Source organism: Strigops habroptila, chromosome 1, assembly GCF_004027225.2.
Source record: "Strigops habroptila isolate Jane chromosome 1, bStrHab1.2.pri, whole genome shotgun sequence".
NCBI classification, from domain to species: domain Eukaryota; kingdom Metazoa; phylum Chordata; class Aves; order Psittaciformes; family Psittacidae; genus Strigops; species Strigops habroptila.
The window spans coordinates 104,055,162-104,074,537 of record NC_044277.2 but is presented as its reverse complement, the minus strand read 5'-3'; the positions used below and the strand labels follow the sequence as shown (position 1 = coordinate 104,074,537).

At 42.8% G+C, this 19,376-nt stretch overlaps 1 protein-coding gene and 1 long non-coding RNA gene across 4 annotated transcripts in view; one reads left to right on the top strand and one right to left on the bottom strand.

Annotated features, from left to right (window-relative positions):
• Positions 1-2,574: 2,574 nt before the first annotated feature.
• Positions 2,575-19,376, top strand: part of PRKAG2 (protein kinase AMP-activated non-catalytic subunit gamma 2) — a 228,903-nt gene continuing 212,101 nt past the window's right edge. For 2 of the 3 annotated variants that reach the window (XM_030512092.1, XM_030512136.1), the window contains exon 1: positions 9,980-10,562. In XM_030512092.1, the coding sequence (XP_030367952.1) occupies positions 10,449-10,562 (114 nt within the window). In that variant the 5' untranslated portion in view covers positions 9,980-10,448. Of the gene's footprint in view, positions 2,620-9,979; positions 10,563-19,376 lie in introns of those variants that run through there. The other variant, XM_030512110.1, reaches the window with a different exon arrangement.
• On the bottom strand, positions 7,602-9,437 carry LOC115619618. The gene is made up of 2 exons (XR_003995071.1): positions 8,321-9,437; positions 7,602-7,771 (listed from the first exon to the last, which is right to left on the bottom strand). It is a non-coding gene; the product is annotated as an uncharacterized LOC115619618 (long non-coding RNA).

The following is a 19,376-nucleotide window of genomic DNA, read 5'->3' as shown; positions in this document are numbered from 1 at the left end:
GCTTCCTCTTATATGTAAGAAACTTCTTTTATTTCCTCGACTAAATGTATACATGCCAGGTTTTTTTTCCATTTGTTCTTGTATCAACTTCAGATTTCATCTTAATTAATTTGAGCTGGAGCTGAGATCACGCTCAGAGTCAGGCTGATGCTTTTTGAAAGAGCTTATAAAGCTGTAATTCCGGTGCTCTCCAGTTTTCTTCAAGGAGAAAGTACATGTTTCCTCCTGCCCAGCAATGCTTTGATACTGAGAGCTTTTTATTTGCTTAGAGCAGTTCTTCAGTTTTGGGGGTTTGTTTTGATTAGCTTTCATGACTTGGAATATCTGGACTCTCATAGTAGATATTAAAGAGAAAATCAACATATCCTATCTGGGATCAACTTTGTAATTGTTCACCCAGAGAATAAATAATGAAGCAGCTTTTCTGTGCAAAGAGTTAATGAGAGGTACAAATTTTACAGATAAGAAAATGTTAGCCTTCACTCAACAGTGCCATTGAAGTTGTAATTTTTTGTGTGAAAAATTGTATTCACACAAATGTAAATATTGGTGTGAAGTTTGATTTGTACTTGTTTGGGTATTGGGATTTCCTAAGCTTCTCTTCTAGTGCTAACAAGCAGAATGTACTAAAAATATTTTTCCTGAGGTTGCCTTTATTCTGTGGGACATCTGTGTTCTTGTAGCCTTTTGCTAAGGGATTACTGTCAGGTTCTGAAGAGATGAATGGAGAGAGTTGTCCCTTCATCTCCAAACAGCTTCAAATGAAATGTCTGAGTTCCCACTCCCAGGAGCCAAGTCTTGCTGCTGAGTTGAATGATAGCAAACTTCAGGGATTTGAAGAATAGTGTAATTGTTAGTCCAAACACCAAAAAGTAATTCTGAGTATCAAGTGCCTAAGAGTTGCATCTGAATGACAGACCTGAATATTCCATTAAATCAAGCACATTGTACACAGTACTTTGCATTTTATTTTGGCAGTGAGATAATATTTGTTTAATGTGGATCCTGAAGGCCTGATAAAAACAAAACTTCCGTTATGATAAGATTGCAGGATTAGCCCCAACTTTAGTAACTAATGGCCTGCTTCCAGCAAAAACTATCAACACTTCTTCCTTACTAGAAAATATAGTTACCTTGGGGCCAATTTTGTATGGAATGCTTAAGACTGGTTTGAGATATATGTGCCATATATGCACATATGTTTATGTCTGCGTATTAGCAATTCTGTATGTCTACTTTGGCATTGCCTTTAATATAAAATTGGACCTGTTTATGGTGAATTTTACTTATGGATGGTTCTCCTATATTCTTAACTAGTTAGGTGCTATTTAATTACTCTAGTAGAATATGCTAGTCAAAATACAGATGTGTTACCATTCCAATTTGGAGTTCCCAGGCACAAAATGCTTGTCATTATTATCTTCTAGATATTAAACGTCTGGTCAGATATTCATAAGTCTGATAATTCTGAATAACTGATAATTCTACTGTCAGTTCAGATGATAGAATAATGCTCAGTAGAGCTTACTGCTGTGCAATAAAAAAAATCTTCCACATGAAGAGGCCTTGAACACTGCCAGGGACGGGGCAGCCACAGCTTCTCTGGGCAACCTGTGCCAGCGCCTCACCACCCTCACAGGGAAGATTTTCTTCCTAATATCTAATCTGAATCTACCCCTTTGCAGTTTAAAGCCTTTCCCCTTTGTCCTGTCACTACATGACCTTGTAAAAAGTCTGTCTCCAGCTTTCTTGTCAGCCCCTTTAGGTACTGGAAGGCCGCTGTAAGGTCTCTCCAAAGCCTTCTCTTCTCCAGGCTGAACAAGCCAACCTCTCTGAGCTTGTCTTCATAGGAGAGGTGCTCCAGCCCTCAGAGCTCATCTTCATGGCCTTCTCTGGACTCACTCGAAGAGGTCCATGTCCTTCTGATGTTGGGTGCCCCAGTGCTGATCGCAGTACTACAGGTGGGGTTTAATGAGAGTGGGGTAGAGAGGCAGAATCACCTCCCTCAACCTGCTGGTCACACTTCTTCTGATGCAGCGCAGGATACAGTTGGCTTTCTGGACTCCAAGCACCCATTGCCCGGTCACACTGAGCTTCTCATTGACCAGCACCTGCAAGTCCTTCTCCTCAGGGCTGCTCTCAATCCATTCTCCGCCCAGCCTGTATTTGTGCTTGGGATTGCCCTGACCCACATGCACTTGGCCTCGTTGAACTTCATGAGGTTGGCATTGGCCCACCTTTCAAGCATGTCAAGGTCCCTCTGGATCTCATCCCTTCCCTCCAGCGTATCAACCAAACCACACAGCTTGGTGTCGTCAGCAAACTTGCTGAGGGTGCACTCAATCTCACTGTCCCCCATGTCACCAACAAAGATGTTGAACAGCTCCAGTTCCAATACCGACCCCTGCGGAACACCACTCATCACTGGATTGCTGAATAAGGAGTAAACAGCACAATAGGGAAGTCAAGTTGACTTAACATAACATAAATCTAAGACCGTTGTTCTCTGCGCTCTCCCCACAGCACTGAGTACCCGGAGAACTGGGAAGACTGACTGCTTTCTGTTTTAAGTGATGAAGTTGACCCAAAATGGGGACCTATCAGTTACTGGTTATGAAGGTAAGAACTATTTTTTTCATATTGGTTTTCATTTTATGGGGAACATTCAGTGGGAAAGAGTCTGATTGCAAACTATGTGGGTTCATGTTAACTGTACCTTGTGCCTTTCATATGTTACTTCACACCCTACCTAGGAGCATTACAACTATAACCTCTTTATCAGTGACAACACAATCAGTTAATGTTTTTTTTTGCCTTTGTCTTCTATCTTCCCAGACCTAGAATTTCTCCTTGAGCCATTCCTTTAATTCACTTTTAATCCTACATACATCTACTGAGCTTATATGCATCTCTAGTGTAAAGTTTTAATTTTTCATTGAAGGCTCTGAAGTCCAGGTACTTTGCATAATAATACATCATCAAAATTTTAATTGAGGAAAAATTGAGAATATCGGTGAAGCTGAACTAAATCACACTAACTGGCATCTGTTGAGAACTCTTTGGATTCAGTGTGGGGAGAACCTTTATGTTCTAGGGTCACCTCTAGACATTCCTTTCTTCTAAAATTCTTCTGGTAAGATTTTAGACCATCATCTTAAGAAAAATGATACAGCTATTTGAGATATTTCAAAACAAATGTTCTTCCTGACATGAAATTAGATTACTGTAAACCTTCCTTTACTATCATTTTTACCATTTTCTAACAAATGCGATTGGAGAAATTTAAAGCTGTGCATCTGGCTTTGAATCTCAGACTGAGTTGAAAAATTACATGTGCTAAATCTGCGCTTACTACTTTACAAATACATACTTATTTGGGAATTCCGTAGTTGCTATGGTAATGCACAATCTGCAGTCTTTTAACTGGATATATCCATCACTATTCATATGTCAGAATGATTTCTAGTAATTATGACCCTTGGTACCTTCATCATTATACACCTCAGTGCAATGTCAAGAGCATTCCTCCTTGTATCACTCATTTTCTGCTGAAAACAGTAGTAGTATAGTAGGACATTGTGTTTGTCTCTTCCTGTGGAAGTGGTCTGCTGACAGGCCTTGAAAAGACTGAGGAGCAACTTTGGTTTTGTTTTCGGAGAGCCCAGGCACGCAGGGAAGCCAGGATCTGACATCTGCTTGCCACCAATACTTTGCAGCATAACAGATTTGAAGCTAAACATGCAAAAATTATTTCCTTTGAGATCTTACAGCCCATCCTGGAATTCACTGCTTATGATTGCTTTTGGAAACCTCACCTCTTTTTACATCTGAACCACCAAGCAGTAACAGGCTGATGTTTTGGGACAGTCTCACCCCCATTGCTATGGCCTACTGTGCTCTCTGAGGCCCAAAACAGTCCATGCCAAGGAATAAATTCTGAGATTATCACACAGTAGAAGGCTCACAGAAAGTGCATTTGTAATTCTTCAGCTCTCTGAATTCTTCCCAGTTCACTAGGAAGAACATGGAAATATTTTCAGATTTTTACTGCTGAAAACACTTTTTGTTCCTGTGCCCACACAATCTGGTAGAACTATGCCTCTGCCTCCTTTAAATGCTCTTTTAGCTAATGATGTACTGCATTACACATACTGTTGGAAAAGAAAATGAAAAGCAGAGTCCTCTTGAAACCTATTTGTACTTCTCTGTGTTAATTTGCAGGACTGATAAAAATCATGCTATATGGGAAACGAGTATCTTTCCACTGCTTTTGCATATAATCTGCCACATTAAATTTTGATTGAGGTTATCTGTCTAACTTGTAGGCCTATATATGCAAATCAAAAGCACTAAGTGTTGCATCTGTCTAACAGCCAGAAAGAGTGAATCACAGTCAGTAGAAAATACAAAAGAGTTTTTCCTGTATAAATAAGGAGGAAATTAGATACTTTATAGGACTTTGTCCATTTCTTCTGTGATTCTTCAGTATTAAGAAAAGCTGAGGCTGGACAGCTCATCATTCCAGTTACTGGAAATGTTTTTGTACAGAGACCAATATTATTTATCTCAGAAGGTACTTTGGCCATTGGAAGGCTCTCCTGGCTCTCAGAACCAACAGACATTGTGTGAACCTTGAAATATCAGCTTCGAGGTCTTTTATCAAGCTGTCTGGTTCAAAAAAGAAAATGTGTTTTTCATGTTTGTACCTAATCAGGTCTCCCAGGCACTTGCTTTCTATGCAAAGATGACACTGAGAGTGTTATTCTTATTTTACTCTTACACTATAGTGATGTAAATGAGAATCTGAATTTACTTGTCAGCATAGTCTACAGTACAGTGCTGGCACTAATGTGAACCACATAATGGGGTTCAGGTCACATCATAGAATTGTAGAATGGTTAGGGGTTGGAAATGACCTTATGATCATCTAGTTCCAGTCCCCCTGCCATGGGCAGGGATGCCTTACACTAGGCCATGTCACCCAAGGCTCTGTCCAGCCTGGCCTTAGACACTGCCAGGGATGGACCATTCACTTTGGGCGACGCGTTCCAGTGCCTCATCACCCTCACAGTAAAGAACTTCTTCCTTATATCTAATCTGAACTTCCCCTGTTTAAGTTTAAACCCATTACCCCTTGTCCTGTCGCTACAGTCCCTGATGAAGAGTCCCTCTCATCATGCACCCATTTTGATTTACTGTGCATCTGTTCTTGTGGTATCGGTACTATGAAGTATGTGGACAACTGTGGGAGCACCCTGGCTGTGGGGCCGTGACAATAGGAGATAGTAAGGCAACCACTGCAGCTGACAAAAGGGGGAGCCTCTTGCCAAATCTTGCACCAGTGCCCATACCAAGCATGTTATGGCTCTCTGTGTACGAAATTAATCCATTGCATGGGCCATTCATTTCAAATAAAGAATTCTGAAACTTTTTGATAGCCATGATCAATTGTGAAGCTGCACAAGAGCTGCAAGTGAAACACTTTTAGGAAAGAAAACAAAAAACTGCCCTGTTTGGCTGTTTGGAGAGAAATTAGCAGTTAGATTAAGTTAGAGAAACAGCCTAGAAAGTTCTCTCTCACTTCTCACTCTGCATTATGGTCTCAATGCATGAAGCAGTGCAGCAGCTCTGGAGTTACCAGCACACCAGCAGAAATGGTGTGAGCAAGAGGGAGACAACTGTAGGGCAGAATGGCTCAACCAGAGCAGGCAGCTTTAGAATAGCACCAAGTGGTGCTGGGTTTCAGGTGATGAGAGAGAATTTATTTCAGTAACCACTAGTGTACTAGAAGGCATCTGACAGCCTGGAGAGGAAGAACAGCCACTTGACCACACAACCTATCTCCTTCAGCATAAACATTTGTCAGTCTTTTCTGCTGTTATGTTCCTGCGGACCTTCTGGGGAGCAGCAACTCCTCCCTCATTAGCCTCAATATCTCACCTTACTTCAGCCACTTAGGCTTTCCAGGCAGGCCTGCAATTTCCCCTGCAAATTTCCCAGTGGAAGACAATTTAGCTGTCTACAGATACTTCCTCATGTTCACTATAAAACTTGAAAACTGCTCCCTGCACTGTGCTGAGTGTCAGCATGTATCAGGTGATAGTGTGAGTATGGGCAGACAGATGCAGGGGTGCGTGTCCTCTCTGGCCTTTACAGAAAGGACTGTGCAGGGACTACTGCACCCCAATACTACATTGGGCTGCTGATTAAGTTAAGCAGCCTTATGCAGCAAGGTTGAATTCAGTCGAAGAGAAACTGAACAATTGACTTCATGCATGCTCGAGAAACTGAGCAGCAAAGTGGAAAGCTGAGAAAGATGGAGAACAACAGAAGGGTGAGAAAGAGAGGTGGAACATGAAGCAGAGCAGGAAGGGATAGGCAGAAGAGGAACTACAAAGACCAACATGGACAGAGGGTAGCCTAACAAGAAAATAGAGAGAAAAACAGCTGTGATGAAGCATGACAGGTGCTGGGCTACCGGATACCAGTAAGAGCCAGACAAGTTCTTCAACATCCAGATCTCAAAATATATTGATTTTCCAGGATTTGTCTTTAAATCCTGGAAACACTTTAAAAAAGTTTGAGAGTCACAAGTAAGAATGCATGTATATACATACAGAAGAAATAAGGTGGTGGATCTGAGAAGTTACAATATTTATCCTGCTATAATACAGGCATTATTTATAGTGGGAAATTTAGTGCCCAAGAAAGGGACTTCTGCAGGTTTTTGTGGCTGCAAAATACTTATAGATTGCATATGTGAAATATCTACATTAAATGCTCACAGTAACTTTAATATGTCATCTGAAGAGAAAGAATAATAGTTATTGTCACAGATGGTTTTTCTGTAATACAATACATGAGTGCTTGGCAATATTACTAACAACAAACTTTAAAGCATTAGCAAAAAATGCTGGTTTCAATAAAGATTTAAAACCACCAGCAACTCTCATAATTCTCCCCATGCACCACTTCTTTTAGACACACTTTTTCACTTAAAGTCTTTTAAAAAATCTCTCTGTATTGCATGTGAAATTTTAGCACCAGAGGTAGCTGGTGACATATTATTTTACTTACAGCAACTGCAATTGATGCAATCAAGGCTGAAAGCAAAGTTTTATGGCTATTTTATAAACTTAGGAATGTACTTTGGGAATTTATCATGGAAAAATTGTCTCACACTGTTTTTAAGGAATAACTAAGGCAAGTCCTGTGATGTGGTGGTGTCCAAAATGCGCATGCTACTTGTGCTGGGTTACAGGTATGGCTTGGAAATGGGGCACGTGTGGGTGCTATTAGAGAGTGGAAAAATGCGGTTGGTGTGTTTGAGATGCTCTTCCACTTACCACTGAGGGTGCATGAAACCTCTAAGTACTTATGGTGATATTCTCAAAGTATTTTGGTACCCATTTGTCTGCGAAATTAGTAATTTAGATGTTACATGCCTATGAAAACACAGTTGTTGGGAGTCAAACCGCCAGGATTTCATGTGGAAAAATTAATTTTAACTCTCATTAAAAGTATTCATGATGTTGCCTTTTCATATGATGGCTGCATTTGTCCCTGAAAGATAACAGAAAGAAGGATAAAAACATGCTGTCTTACTGTCAGAAATATTGGCGATTCCTTTATTTTATAGCAGGGTCTTATTAACACTTCATCTTGTGGGGAGTCAAGGCACTGAAGTCCAGCAGCTGTAGGAGGATTTGGGCTTTGGTGGCTCTTTTTATTTTGTTTTGTTTTGTTTTTAATGCATCTCTAATCCTCAGAGCTGCAATGAAAGTTTAAAAATACAACTGGAGAATCAAAAGTCAGCTTTGGGATCTTAGAGGATCAAAGGAGAAAAATAAGACTAACCCCACCTTGTGGTATTATTACAGTTATAAACATGCTTGAGGCAATATCATTGGGGGGGGGTGTGTGCTGATTCATGGGTTATTTAGGTTTGGGAGTTTGGTCATACAGACTTTATGTTACTCCCTGACACTTACTTTACATTATCCACCATAATTTCTGTAAATAATCTACAAGAAGAAAAGGAATAATTGTAGATCTAAAATACTAAATATGGAAAATATACTATTGTAGGAAACAATTCTGCATAAATAAGGGAATGGATTATTATAAATATGGCAGATTTTATTCCACCTCAAATGTTTGTTAATTTAATAAATATCAGCCAGAAGATTTGCTTACTTAGGAGACCTAGTGCTAAAATCCTCTTAAATAAGCTCTACCTTTTTTTCCTCCTTATTTTTTAACTTTCAAGACCATACTAGCAATGAAAAAAATCGTGACATTTTTTGATAGACATGCTTACTGGTAATTTTCTCACTCCGTGCTTCCGGGGGTCAGTTGCACCCATATCCCTTGGCAGCAGCACTGTGTTGGCAGAAGGGTTTATATAAATGTTGAGGGAAAGCAGGTGTTACAGACCAGCTCCTCTTTTTATCCCTTTCGGATCCGGTGACAATGGTGCTAACTACTGTGGTCTCATTTCTGGGTCTATTTCCTTCCATGACATCCTGTAGGAACCTATAGGACAGTTATATATAAAATTAAAGAAGAGGGTTCATATTTTTATTTGATTCTGTATGGTTTTAGAGCAGTTACTACAGACTTTATACCTGACCTAGCTTTGCATCTAGTAAATCCTGAGAGTTCCACAAGGAGGGAAATAAATCTGAATGGGTGTATTTCTTGAAGATAGCCATCACAATCCTATATTTTTTCAGAAGATAAGAAGATTTTTGTGGAGAACACTTCCCCTTCTCCCCTCAAGGCTTATAAATCATTGGTTTATAGAGTCCCATAAGACTTGTTAGAGGAAATTCTGGTGTAGATGCTGTGAATGCATACATGCACAGCTTTGAACCCAGGGAAAATCTGTGTTCAAATAATGTGATCAAGGTCACTGGTTGCAATGGGCTTGGTCTAATTGTCGAATCCAGGCAGTGTAAAATGGTGCAGAGGTTGTCAAAGAAGGAGGAGTCACTTCTAACCCCCAGACTCGTATTTTGATCCAGAAGGTATGTTTGTTTCTATGTGTGTGAAAACCACTTGCTGTTTTAAAGCGAAGCAATCTCTCTTTCTCTCTTTGCTGTCCAAAATCTTAGCCCTGAAAGCCTGCCTGGCGGCAGGGGTGGCATTGGCATGGGTGTGCTCTATAGCTGCAACCGGTGCAGCCACATGTGAAGTGGATTTTGAAAGCTTTTCATTTTCGGATACTCTGGAACGCCAAATTCGTTTGCCTGCGGGGTGTGATCTGCCTCTTTGGCTCGGCTGATTTGCATTCGCGTTTGAAGGCTGTTTGGAGGGAGGGAGCGGAAAAATCTATGCTCGAGAGTAGTCTGGGGCCCTCCTGGGCTCGGCACAAGCTCTCGGCGGCGCGGGGGGGCAGCGCTGCGGTTTTGCCCCGCGGGAGCGAGCCCGGTCGGGCCGGGGCCCGGCGCTGTCCCCGGGACCGCGGGGCCGCTGCAGCCGCCGGGCGGGCTCCGCAGAGCAGCTTGCGCAGGGTGCTGGGGCCCGGGAGCGCTGCGGCCCGAAGGAATGACCCTCCTTCGGGGCACGGCCGGAGCCGGCCCGGCGGGAGGGAGGCGAGGACCCGGCCCGTGAGGTGGGGAGGGAAGGGCAGGCACCGCGCCGCCTTTGGGCGCTGCTGGCAAGGTGAAACCCAGCCTTTCGCCCACTCCATGCTGCGGCGGCCCGCGGGATGCGGCACAGCCCCAGTCCCCTCGGCTCCGCAGGGCGGCCCGCGGGGAGCGGGAGCCGGGGCAGGCGGCCAGGCTGCGGCGCGCCCCGCACATGCGGAGGGCCGCGGAAGAACCGCGCTGTGCTCGGTTTGCTCTTCCCGGCAGCGCCCGAGCACTCCCCCTCCCCGCCGGGCTCCCCGCGGGGCATCCGCGCTCGCTCCGCGGCCCGGCCCCCCCCCCGCCGCCGGGCTGCCGGGAGCCTCCCCAGCGCCTTCCCCTTTTGGGGCTTATGTGGCGTTTGGGTGTTTTGGAGTTGTTTGGTTTTTTCTCTCTTTCGGGGAGAGTACGGCTGGGCTGGGTGAGGGGAAGGAAACTTTCTCCCCCCCCCCAGGATGCTCCGGATATTTTTGAAAGGGCGGAAGAGTGAGAAAGCGAGCTGCGTTTGTAAGGGCATCTCATGCTCTTGAGAAGGTCCCCCTGACACCTCGCTGCTGGGATTAAAGACCGGAGCTGGAGAAACTCCTCCCCTTCCCTCTCCTTCTCCCATCCTCCCCCCTCCTGCCGGCTCCCACCTTTTACTCCCCCCCCCCCCCCCAATTTCCTAAGGCCATTAAAAAAGAAAGAAAAAAAAAAGGGAAATAAAAGAAAATAAGAGCCTGGAGTAACAGCAACTGCGGCCGGTGGGACGGTGGAGAGAGGTGGAAGAGGAGCCTCCCTCTCCAGATCCACCGCCCAGCACCACGCCGGGGTGAAGGGATGGGAAGCACTGCCATGGACAAGAAGAAAGATGCATCCAGCAGCAGCAGCAGCAGCAGCAGCAGCAGGAAAAGCTCCAGCCAGAAGAAACTCATGTTGCGAGTGCACATCCCCGTAAGTGGCTCCTTGCTCTTCCTCCCCTTCGGCAGCTGGCGTGGCTTGGGCGCTGGGACATATTTTTCTCTGACATGTAGCGCAGCAAAAGGCAGGGAGAGGTGCTTCCTGCTCTGAGGTCTGAAGTTTGGGGGATGCTGGGCTGGGGGGTGCCGCCTCTGCAACAGGCAAGTCCTCCACATCTGGGGCGGGTTGGAGCACGGGGGGCTCCCCTGGTGTCTGCCCCACGCTCAGGGTTGGCAGCTCGGCGTGCAGTGGCCGCGGCACATGGAGGAGTTCGAATAACTCCGGCCGCATCACTGCTCCCCTGCTCTGGGCTGGGGTTTGGTTCAGCACGCCTCATCCAGGTCACACGCAGACTCGCAGTACGGTTTTAGCAAATGGTCTGTTCGCCCCCAAATGCTGGTCTCAGTATCCCCAGGTTTGGCTTTGGGAACTGTCCGTGCCTGGCAGCTGAATCACTGTTTAATCTGACTCGTCCCGCTCCCAGGACTAATCCACATCTGAATTTCCCAGGGCTGGGGAGCCCAGAGCGCTCTCGGATTCGGACACAAGCAGTCTGTTTATTGACGAAAGAACAGGGACGGTTGTATTGCCACATTGGAGCAGACTAGTGCGCCCTGCGGTCTGTTCACTGACTGGTTTGTTTTGTATCTTCACACTAGAAAGACACATGCAAGAAACTGTAATATATAGATACAGAATAACCTCAAAGCAAAAGTTTCTCTCTGTTCCCAGTGAGCACAAAAAGGCTGGCTGGCACTGTCTTCAGCATTTACATGCCTTTCAAAACTTTGAGTATTGTTTTTCTTTACTATTAGGCCATTCTTGCTATCTATGTAACTATTTAGTGTTTTATTCTCAGTCCTGACGTGCTTTTGGTTTCAGTGCTTCTGGCAAGAAATGGCAGAGTCCCTATATCTTTTTTTGTGCAATCTGTTTGTTTGTTTGTTTGGGGGGTGGGTGGGTGGGTTCAATCTCATTATATAAAAGTGGGAAACAGTCCTACATGTGTCTCTGCCAGGCCACCAGGGAGGAAAAAGATATTTCTGGTTCTCAGTTTTTCCTTTGTTTTAGGGAAGAATAGAAAGTCAAAGCAAATTTATTAGGTGTCTTGAATGTGTGGAATAAAGTGGAGGAGAAATACATGGCTCTTTTGCAGATTTCATCCATCTCTGGAGAGGAATGCAAGCCCAAGACCCTAAGCCAAACTTCTGGAGCTCTGAGAGTGCATTCAGTACTAGGGGAGTAGGGGCTGTTTCTGCTTTACATGGTGTTGCCTGTGCACTTGTGACGGGAGTTTTTAGGGAATAACCTTTGCTGTGTTACCAGTAGTACTTCACAATAGGAATGTAAAATACCAAGAAAATAAAATGTGCCCCATCAAAGCACCACTCATGCTGTGCACTTCATTCCTTTCTGCCCTGCCTGCTGCATTGTCTCTGCCATGTCTTTCTATACCCTCTCACTTTGCCCCAACTCAGTCTAGCCAGGAGCTTCCATGCAGCTTGATCTCCACCTCTGCTCCACAAAGCTGCTTTTTCTGCCTGCTGAAGAGCCTTAGGTAGTTTGGGAGATACTGTGGTTGCTGCAGGATTTTACAGGATCCATCTGGGGCTTTTGGAATACTTTCTAACCACCAAATAACTGACCACACCAGTACTTACAGCAATTTTCTCCATTTTACGGTTGTGAAGCTAAGGTGGAATAAGTGCCTAAGTAACTTGTTTGCATTTAAGCGTTACTGGCAGAGGAAGGCTATAGCTTTTTTCTAATTGCCTCCTTACACCCATAGACAACCTTTCTTCATGACCACTGCCTTAGTTCTGTCTTGGATGGAACATCATTAGTAGTGGGCCATAATTTTTCACGTTCGTTAATCTCTTGGCTTCTTTGCTATGCAGTTTGTCACCTAGGTAGTGGTAGTTATTCAGATGCAAGCCTGCAAATGCCTGATATTGCACCAAAGTCAACATGAGTTTTATTGTTCAGCCAGTTGAAAGCAATTCAAAATTTTCTAGTGAGAGAACACCTTCCATGCCTCCTCTCCATCCCCAAAATACCATTCTGTCCATTCTACATCATTCTAGAGTTCCTGAAATGAACTATTGGCCCCAGGATCTTTCAGGTTGTACTCACATTTTTGGTGGTTTTCTGTAATCTCACAGAGTTTAAATATGACTCTGCCATAAGAAAGAGCATTTTTCTCATTCTCCTCATTTGGCAGTGGAATCTGCATTTGAAAAGATCCATTCAGACTGGTTTTTTTTTCTCTTTCATAACGTTTTCTTGGCTGTTGTTTTGAAGCATCGTTCCTATTATTTCAGTGGCGCCTGTCAGTGGAGCTGTAGTTGTCAAGGGAGCTTTCACCAGACAGTAATTTTTATTTTGTTCATCCTCTTCTTTGTGTTGCTGTGAGATCATGTTTATTGCTGAGACCTGTAATTCTTGCTCATTGAGATCTTCAAATTAGGAACAAGAGAAGGACTAACAAGGTCTGAGTAGGAGCGGAGAGAGAAGTCAATTCTGAAAGAGGAAGCAGTGGGACAGAAAGGTACTGTTGAGATGCAGACTGTCCTAAAACATACTTATTAGTCAATGCTGACTGAAAAAGAAATGACAAAAAAAGGTGAATAACACAAAATAGGCTACAATTAAGTTAGAGGATTGTGGAATAATAGGCATGTCTGAAAAGAAAGTCATATGCTTATCTTCCCTCTCCCATGTATTTTTATTTTTTGGGGTTGCCAGTGACAGCGGAAAAAATGGATCAATTTAAGAAAGCTGGGTTTGTGTCTTGCAACACTCCAGGGTATTTCTCAGGTACATCTTTCTCTAGCAAGAACAAGACACGATACAAAAAGTCTGGAAACACTCTATTTTCACCTTCTTTCTGTGCTCCTTTGGCATAAGTGGGTGGTGCCCACCCCTTCTGGGAATAGTGGTAGGCCACTATGTTCCTGCCCGTTGGGTTTCTCAGCTGCTCATAACTTGTCATTCACTCGCCAAAAGTAAAGTGAGGGCCACTGTATTCTCTTAGCATGGCAGGGAAGTGTTTGCTAAATTGCTGGACTGATTGAACAACTTTTTGGTTTGTTCATTTGTGCTTTTCTTTGTGAATACACAGCTGACTAACAGACTAATAATTTAGATGGACCATAACATAACTGCAGGAGCCTTTATAAAGCAGAGTTCATACTAACCTCTATCTTTCCCAGCAGCACATTCTGAAGTCTTGGAATTAGAGATGCCTAAATGGAAATTTCTGGTCCAAATATCTTTGGAAGCTGCTATGGATTTGAATAGAAACCTTTGCTCTCTAAATGCATTACACCTGTAATATGAAGACATTAGCATTATAAAGTTCCTTTTTAAGCCATTAGAAGTTAATGCTTGTGCATTGCTTTGAACAGTTTAAAAACTCTATTCTAAAATGGGACGCAATTGTCTGCTGAGTAGGAGCTCACAGCAGTGAGATCAGACTGTTCTTCTGTCATCTTGCAAAATTGTTCTAACAACGTTAACATTACCATTGTAATCCTGTGTTGCTGCAAAAAAATAAAAGGAAAGATTCTGCTCTTACTTTAAATTTCATCTGGGATATTTCAGTCGGTGCCAGCCAGCAAAGTTATCTTATATTTACCTAGCGCAACTGAGGCCAGAACCTGTCTCAAGAGCTTCACCATGGCAAGTGCTAAGCACCTGCGGCATCTCCCAGTGGGTGAAAATTGCAGAACCTTGGCACTTCCTTGGATTTTTCCAAAATATATCACAAGGTGACTTTTTTTTTCCCCAAAAATTTTTTTCACAATAAAGACAACAACAACATCTGCAAATGAATATGAAAACAGCTTTCAGTTCAGTGAAGTGGCTGTTGTCTCTGGTGCTTCAGCCCTGACAGCAGAGTTGATGCACTAGAAGGATGCTCTTGGAGATCATGATCTTTTCTTTTCAATATCACACAAACAAACATCTCTGCACAGTTTCTCCTATTTCTTTGTCAGCCTCTATGATTTTGAACAGACTCCTCAATGTGCAAATTTATTGTTGTTTCCAAGCCTGTTGTTATGTCGAGATGCCAGACTGAAACATCAGATGGCTTAAATATTTCTAACCCAATAGATGACAATGATGTTCTGACAGTTAGTGTTGGCTCGGGCTCTGCCCCTCCAGCTTGCTTTCCACACTTGCAAAGCTATTAATGCCTACATGTGTAGTAAATCACGGTGAAATGATTTTGTTCTGTCATAGTTTTTGCAGGGTGCTTCTTGTCTCCTGGTAATTGCTGGGTGGGATGATGAGAACAGCACTTCAGTCTAGGGATTACTTTGGGAAGCTGCAGATGAGGAATAAGCTGGCTGGTTCTTTCAAAGGAGATAAGGGAATCAGCTTCCAATGTGATCTAGAAATGAAAAAAAGTTTGTTTTCTTGGGAAAAGGAGGTGGGGGGAGAGGGACACAGAGGAGAGAGAAATGTTTCCCTACAATTAAATCTGCAATTGTACTCCCTTTTGCTCTCGTAAGGCAGACTCTGAGTTGTCCTGAGCCTCTGTGGCCTTGAGGTTTAAATTTGGATTTCTCCCTAAAGGGCTTATATATTAAAAGAGCAAGAGGTATTTGCTCAGGAGTGTTGAAATTGCACCTTGAATCTATCTGATGGAAAAAAGAAAGGATTCATGTTTGCAGTCACAATAGTTGCCACTGTAATTAAGGAAGCTCTTAGCCTTTTTGGTTTTAATGCATAACACAAACTGATCATAAGCTTATTGAAAAATATTGTTTCTCTGAAACATCACTTCTTCTGGTAGGAGATTTTACTCCTAAAGGGTCTCATCCAACCTCCTTTGTTTATACTTGTGAGCCTGTGAGGACTGTGGGCTCAGAAGAATGTGAATTACCTTGGAGGAATAAGTCATGAATGTGGAAGGAACCTCACAGAAATGTGGATGGTGAGACTTCTAGCCTTAGGGAAGGTTACTCACATGGTGCTTTTATTGGGAATTACTGAAACAGAAGATCCCTGGAGGGGTCGGGAATGAAGTGGAAAGTGGTGATCTCCACTTGGGAGGTTCCAGTGCCTGTTCACAGACCTGCAAGGTTCAACTTACGCCCAGTTTCACCCGGGCATCACCTGGCATTCAAGGGAGCTTTCAGATGAAACTGAAAGCAGAATTTGACCCTGAAGACAGGATTCAGCAATCATTTTGTTCATGATGTATGGACAGGCATAGATAAGTGTGCCTGTATGCTGGCTTGGCAGGGCTCATGGGTATAGAAAGGAGCCAAAGCTGTTGGTAGACCAAATTGTGGACATTCATGTTGAGTGAAGTGCCATATATAATTCTTATCCCTTTGAAGAAGATCTGAATTTGTATCAGAAGGCATCCCATGCATAGGGAATAATGAAAGAGCAGAATTGGTTGCAAGACAAATGAAGCATCAAGGAAGACATCAAGCAGGCAGGAGATGTCACACAATATGTCTGTCTGGCATAGAAATTACCCCTCCGTCAGTTATGTTACCCTGGTCTGATCAACAGGCTTTAACAATTAGCCTGCTTTCAGGGCCTGATCTGGTTGCAGAGGACTCTTGTCTCAATTTTCTACTATTGTTTGCACTGCAGACACACTGGAGAAAGTGTTAATGCTTAACAAATAGGGAGAGTTATGCATGTCTTCAGACAAAAAGAAAAAGCAGCTTGAATGTATTTTGAATGGAGTATGGTTTTTTTTTCTCCGGGGAAGGAGAACTTATGCACGCGAATATAAGATGCCATCAATAAATATAAAATATTATTGGTGGTTTGGTGGTATAGCACTGTGCTGCTACTGAACTATTTCTGGTACTAGAAATGAGTTGAAACAGTGATGTATATGACAATTTGTGCTGCAGAATGAGTTTTGTGTTTATTCTTTAGGCAGTTGTAGAAACTGGAATATAATGCCTCAGTTTAGTGTTTGCTTCTGTAATACTCCCTCTCTTAAATTGCTTGCATATAGCTACATCTGAAATCTTGCAAGCATGAAAGCATTATTTACGTCACAGAGAACCAAAACATAACAGTACTTCAGTGTTTGACATTGAGAATTCATAGAAAGGTATATAATGTCCTTTAAATTTTCATATAATTTAGCATGACAGTAAATTACATTATGTAAGCGTGACTTAGTGGGATGCATAGCAAATGCATTGCAGTATGTGTTTCATGGTTGTCATTTATATCACACACCATGATTGTTCAGACCTTACGGTCATTATTGCAAAGGGTGCCTGTGACCTTCTGCTCCAAAACCAGAACCTGTGTCATAAGCTGAAGACTTAATCTATTTTTGCAATCAGAGCTATATGCCTTTTTTTTAAGCTGCTGGACAACACATGCGTAGATCTGGAGTTTCATTAGGAGGAAATGTGAGCATTCTAAGCATCATCTGCCGTATTATGAAGGCCGTATTTATTCACAACAGGCACTGGGCAATTTTCAGTCATCTTTTTGTATCTATAATGCTGCTGGAACAATGAAAATAAGAAAATATTCTGCTTCTGCAAGCTAAAAGAAAAGCCATCTGAGTGGTCAGAGTGCTGGCTTACAGCACTGCAAAACACAGGCTTTTCCTGCTCAGTTATAGACTCACTGGTGGTCTCTTATGAATGACTGAAGTTCAGATCTGGTTTGTGGGAGCTACATTCCTGTTAATTCCTTTAGAAGAGTTTGGAAACATGTTTTCTATGGAATTAGAGAAATCAATACTTGATGAGCTACATCATGGGTAAAATTTGAATCCAAGCGTGAAGAAACATTTCAGTGAAGACAAGGTCTCCACAGAAAAGCTGTAGTTGTAAGAATTTTATGGACTAAACAGGTGCCATTAGCATTGACTATAGCCTGTTTAGTGGAAGAAATAGATTGTTACCTGCATGCCACTTATTTTGAATGGACTGTACATGGAAATTGGGAAGGACACCTGGAATTACGCACAGAATCCTGAAGTGTATCATAATGACTCTATTTTTGCTACCTAGCTATAAGGTCTGACAAGTTTCCACAGGTTCAGGACTGTTCTATACCTTTAAATACATGTGCATTTAATATGCTTGCTATGCCTGTGTTGTCTTCCTGTTGGTGATATGGTCTTTAAAAGGGGTAACTGCTAACAAGTGTTTTTACAGAATCAAGAAACAGTTGAGGTTAGAAGAGACCTCTGGAGATTGTCTAGTCCAATCCTCCTGCTCACCCTGCAGTCAGCTAGAGCAGATTGCTCAAGATTATGTCCCATCAGATTTTTAAGAAGTCCAAGGATGGTGACTGCACAACTTCATTGCTCTAAAGGAATGAATTTGGGCAAGTGAAAGCTCCTTGAGACTAAATATTGTTCAGCCACTACACAGGTACATTGAATTTAACTCCACAGTTTGTGGATCTTGTCCCAAAAACATAATGTCCAGCTGGGGAGCGAATTGGATTTGGCTGTGTAGTGTAGAGACTGTGGTGAAAAGCATGCTTGGAGGTAGGAGTTGAAACTGGAGGCACAACAGTCCCAACAAGGCTTGTGGAATAAAAGGACAGTAAGGGAGAGAGAAAAAAAGGTGCTTAGTCAGTGTTATCAAAATACATACAAGAGTTTGCCACCTTCTCAGTAGAGCATTGCATCTTCTGGAATGTGATTTTCATCATGCATTCTCATTCCTGTTGCATAAAACAATTAGAGGGGGATTTGCTGTTACTGAGTATTAATCATGGCTTCTGTGTTGGAAGTGTGATCTAAACTAAGAGGCATGAGGAAAGACAGTTCAGGGATAAGAGCAGTGCATCATCACCTAGCTGTCTGAATCTCTCTGCTGTTTTGCCTGAGGTTGGGCAGAGGAGAGTTCTTGATGTAAGCTTGGCATTGCAGAATGGCTGAAACTTGAGCTCAATGAAGAATAAACTTTTAAAGTATCAGTGTGCCATGCTGAAACACTAAAACATCTGATGGGATGTTCTTCCCACCCATGACTGTTGAGTCACGCATAAGGATACATATACTAGTAAAGATAAATTCTCTGAAGAATTTAAAGCCTTGATAGATATTACAGACTGGAGGCATGTGAGAGGAAATGATGTTGTCCCTGCAGCACTGATATTCAAGTAGATGGTTGGAGTTTAAGCAACTTGCTCCATGTTGTACGGGAGTGTAACAATTGGACTAATGAAGTCTGGAGACCTAGTTCACTTAACCATTAGCCCAACTTTCTTCCTATGGTATTTGTCCCATAAGGATCCATGTACAAGCTCAACCTAAGTCAGTGATGGAAAGTATTTTCCCTTTTGCTTTTTGAAAATACGTGTGAAGTGAAAGGATTCCGGTCTAATGACTACAGATGGTTGCGCTGTGTCCTAAAATAACACTGTTAGGACTCTTCTGGCAGTCTGGTCAGGAAGACCAAAGGTTGAGGGTATTACATAAATTAAGGAGACTACATCAACTTCCAGCATCGTAAGTGTTGCTTCAATGAGTGTATCTAATTATCACACCCTCCATGTGGTTCATGCGGTTGTTGAAATTTGTGAAACGTTAGCTGTTTTTTCTCTGAATAGCTGGTGGCACATCAGTTGTAAAGGTCTTGAAATAAGGCAGCTGCAGCCATTCAGCATGTAGTTATTTATAAATTGAAGCAGATGGGGTTTGGGACATCCAAAATAGCACTTTACCAGCCACGTTCAACCTACAGCACCCGCTGAAGAGTTTGCAGGCATCCTGTCTCCATTCCTGCACTATGCTGACTTGTCCTTCCAGTTTCTGGAGCTGGACATTCCCCAGTACCGCTGTCAGCTAAT